Raw genomic sequence first — 3,706 nt, 5'->3', positions numbered from 1 at the left:
CGCGGCGGGGAGTCGCGGCGTGCAGAGAGGAGGGTGCGTCGCGTTGCGTTTAGAGGGCATGCGGGGAGGAGAGGAGGGAGGAGAGGAGCGTGTCACGAGAGAGGGAGGAGCGACTGCTAACCCTAGACCCACGAATCTATGCGTCGCGAGCTTTTTTTTTGTGCTTTATTTTTTTTTAATTTTTTGCTTCTTCCGCATGTGATGTGGCGTGTCCAGATCAGCGTTTCGCAGCATTCCGCACACAGCGTTCCGCAAGAGAGCAGTGTTGTGTATATATATATATACACACGAAATTGCTATGCTACGGATGATATGTCATGTGCCTATGCGGACCTAGGGCACGTGGATTGAATTCAGGCGTATGGATTCAAGCATAATATTTTTGTTTTGTTTTTTGTTTATTTTTTGGCATATTATATATATTTAGGATTCAAAATTTTAGGATTTAGGAGTTGGATTATAATGAGTTTGACTCAATAAAATTTTACCTCTAGAGTCATATTTTTCCCTTAAGTTATAATGTTTAAAATTAAAAATTTTAAATACTCACGGAAAATATTATATGTATTTAAGGTTTAATATTTTATGATTTAGAGATTGAGTTATAATGGATTTAAGCTAATAAAATTTTTATTTTATAATTTATATTTTATTTTTAAATTATATTATTCCAGATTAAAAATTATTGATGGTCACGAGGTATAGTGTTGCTGTATAAGGAAACATTGATTTAAAAATTAAATATCGATGTATATATATATCACGACTAAATCGTTAAAGGACCCATTTGAAATTTATTAAAGATAAAAGGCCAAATAAAAAAAATTCTGTCGCCTATATAAGGCAAACTAAACCTAGGGATTCTTCATCGTGTGCATTGGCCGCCTCTTCACGAGCCCTTGAGCCCTTGGCAGGAGAACAAAGAGCAGGGTACGAACTTAAAACAATCTCTTGTTTGGTTTCAATCTTTATATGGTCTTTGCATAATCGATCTCGCGGCGTTGTGTTGCTTGATACATTTTCTTCTGTTAGGAAGTTTTAGTTTACTAATTAGTAATTACCGAGGATCTGAGTATATAGCATACCATCTGGTGTGGTATCTGCAATTTTGCTATTGGGTCATATTCGTCTACCTTGAAATTTTCAGATCTATTTAGGATTTGACATCAAACTTTTAAGTGTTTTGTTATTTGATTACAGAATGGAGTCTGCAATTTGTGGAACTAGGATGCTTTTTACCATCATTAGGTTATCATTTTTTTTACTATTGTTTTTATCTGAAAGCATAGATCATTAATGTTGCAATTTTGCTATTGGGTCATATTCGTCTACCTTGAAATTTTCAGATCTATTTAGGATTTGACATCGAACTTTTAAGTGTTTTGTTATTTGATTACAGAATGGAGTCTGCAATTTGTGGAACTAGGATGCTTTTTACCATCATTAGGTTATCATTTTTTTTACTATTGTTTTTATCTGAAAGCATAGATCATTAATGTTGAAATCTCCAAAACGTGGAAAACACTATATAGTTAATTAGTGATTGGTTGTTTGTAGCAGTGATTGCTACTGCTGAAATATAAGATTCTTTTACCGAAAAAATTAATAGCTAATCTTTTTTATTGCTGCCTGCTTCTGTTTTTTCATACTTATACTGGTTCAGAGGATTATCTGGTATTGATATAGTTTTTTCCTAAAATTAGATAGCTTTGATCTTGAATACTCAAGATTATGATCAATATATAGAGTAGAAGGGTGTTGGGTTGTTTTGGTGGTGATTGTATCTGTAGCCAGTTAGTTTTTTTATAAAAAAAAAATAGAAGGAAATTATGTTATATCTTGATAACCTATTTTGTTTGGTGAATGGAAGTTTGTGAAACAATGTGATATAAGTATTCTAGCACCATGCAATGCCCTTCATGATCCTCCTATGTTCTACAAGTTTTTTTAACTAAGACGCCAGCATGCTTAATATTAGGACCCTCATTGTGTGTTCTATGCTCTGGTCCTGTGGTGCTTGGATGTGCTCTTATCAATAAAAAATAATGATTCAGGTACTTGGAACATTTTTTTGTTTCATCACTTTTGTAGTAGGCCATAATTTTCCCTACGTAATTTTCTTCAAGTGGAAGGATGAGTTAAAATTTCAAGTGGAGCCTATATAAATTAATATTTTCCTTATTGTAAGGATCGAAGAATAGAGATCCTTCTGTTCTGATAATAATATATCTAGCGACCATATATTATCATCACACATCTCATTTACTTTCCATCTTTCATGAATGATGCAATAGATAAATGCTAAACTTGGTTGGCACTTGCCCACTTCTAAATTATTCTTGCTGTTTGTTTCTATCTCAATTTTGGATTAGCGTCTAACCTGTTAAACCCTACCCTACCAATCCAGTGAACTGCATCATGGATTCTCAAGCCAAGCTTGCAGTGGTGGTGAAGGTGATGGGTCGTACTGGATCTCGAGGTCAGGTTACACAAGTCAGGGTTAAGTTCTTGGATGACCAGAATCGGCTAATCATGAGGAACGTGAAGGGCCCAGTAAGGGAGGGCGATATCCTTACGCTTCTTGAGTCTGAGAGGGAGGCCAGGCGGCTGCGTTGATGTTCATCTACGCTAGTTTTCTAATTAGCTTATTTCAACTGCACTATGGATTGATCTTTTCTTTTCAATTTGTCATGGATGTTGGTGATGTTTTAAAGCAATTGAATTGCCTGTGGACCTAAATGTTTTGGTTTACTTTGTTGCCTGTGAGTTTTAATCTATTTGATGTTTTTACTGCAAACAGCTTGTTAGTAGTATTTATCATTGCACTTCTTGCTTTTCGTGTGTCATTTCGTAGTAGTTGCTTTTCATTGCAATTTTACGCGGCTTGTTTTTATCCTCGACAATTGTAACATTTTATCCTTTCGTTTTCTTTTTTGGGTTACGATATCGGTTAGCTAAATAGCATATTCTACTTGATGGTTTTGTATATTTTTCATGTCATGATTTGTTAAAATGATAATGTGTCATTGAGGTATTTACTAATTCTTTTAAAGCAATTTTAAATCTTACTAAGTATAATATAATAATCATATAAACATAAATATAGTATATGATATATATATTTTTTCAATGGTAATTATTCAGAGGGTGCATTCAAGATTTGGGATTGTTCAAAAGGCGTCCATCGAGGCTTGAGAATGATTCTCTTTCTTGTTTTACTCTTTTGCATTTCTTTGTCAATTTTTTTTTCCTTTGCGCGTAATAATTATTACTGATTTTTAAAAATTAATACTACAGTTTAATTAGCATTAATGATGTTGGTGTTTTAGAATTAGTACCACAATTTAAATATAAGTATATGATATTATTTATTTATTTTTTAAATAGTAAATGACATATCTTTTAAAAAATAGTAAATGGCATATTTGAACTTCAAAGAATTATATTTAAAAAAAGATAATTTTAGTTAGCGTTATTGACTATTTATGGGGTGACCGATTTATCGATCTATTTTCACGGCTATTAGGATAAATCAAGAAGCGCACGTGACGGTTAATCCAGAAGTCTAGCATCTTTTGATTACGTCTTCATTTAGAGAAAAAATTCTTACAAATACGTCGTAGCTGAGGTTCAAATCGTGAATGCCTAGATGACAACTTGAATATTCTACCATAATACCATGGCCCTCGAGGATAACTTCAAAGTA

General features: G+C 33.4%; 1 protein-coding gene across 1 annotated transcript; it reads left to right on the top strand.

Moving 5' to 3' along the window:
* The first annotated feature begins 832 nt into the window (after positions 1 to 832).
* LOC122024677 (40S ribosomal protein S28) lies at positions 833 to 2,797 on the top strand. The gene is made up of 2 exons (XM_042583351.1): positions 833 to 930; positions 2,408 to 2,797. The coding sequence occupies exon 2, from the start codon at positions 2,419 to 2,421 to the stop codon at positions 2,614 to 2,616; it is 198 nt and encodes a 65-aa protein (XP_042439285.1). The 5' UTR covers positions 833 to 930; positions 2,408 to 2,418; the 3' UTR covers positions 2,617 to 2,797.
* The last annotated feature ends 909 nt before the right edge of the window (positions 2,798 to 3,706 follow it).

The sequence above is a fragment of the Zingiber officinale genome, chromosome 1A, assembly GCF_018446385.1.
Source record: "Zingiber officinale cultivar Zhangliang chromosome 1A, Zo_v1.1, whole genome shotgun sequence".
NCBI lineage: Eukaryota > Viridiplantae > Streptophyta > Magnoliopsida > Zingiberales > Zingiberaceae > Zingiber > Zingiber officinale.
The sequence above is the reverse complement of the archived record's forward strand: the minus strand, read 5'-3'. Positions and strand labels throughout refer to the sequence as shown.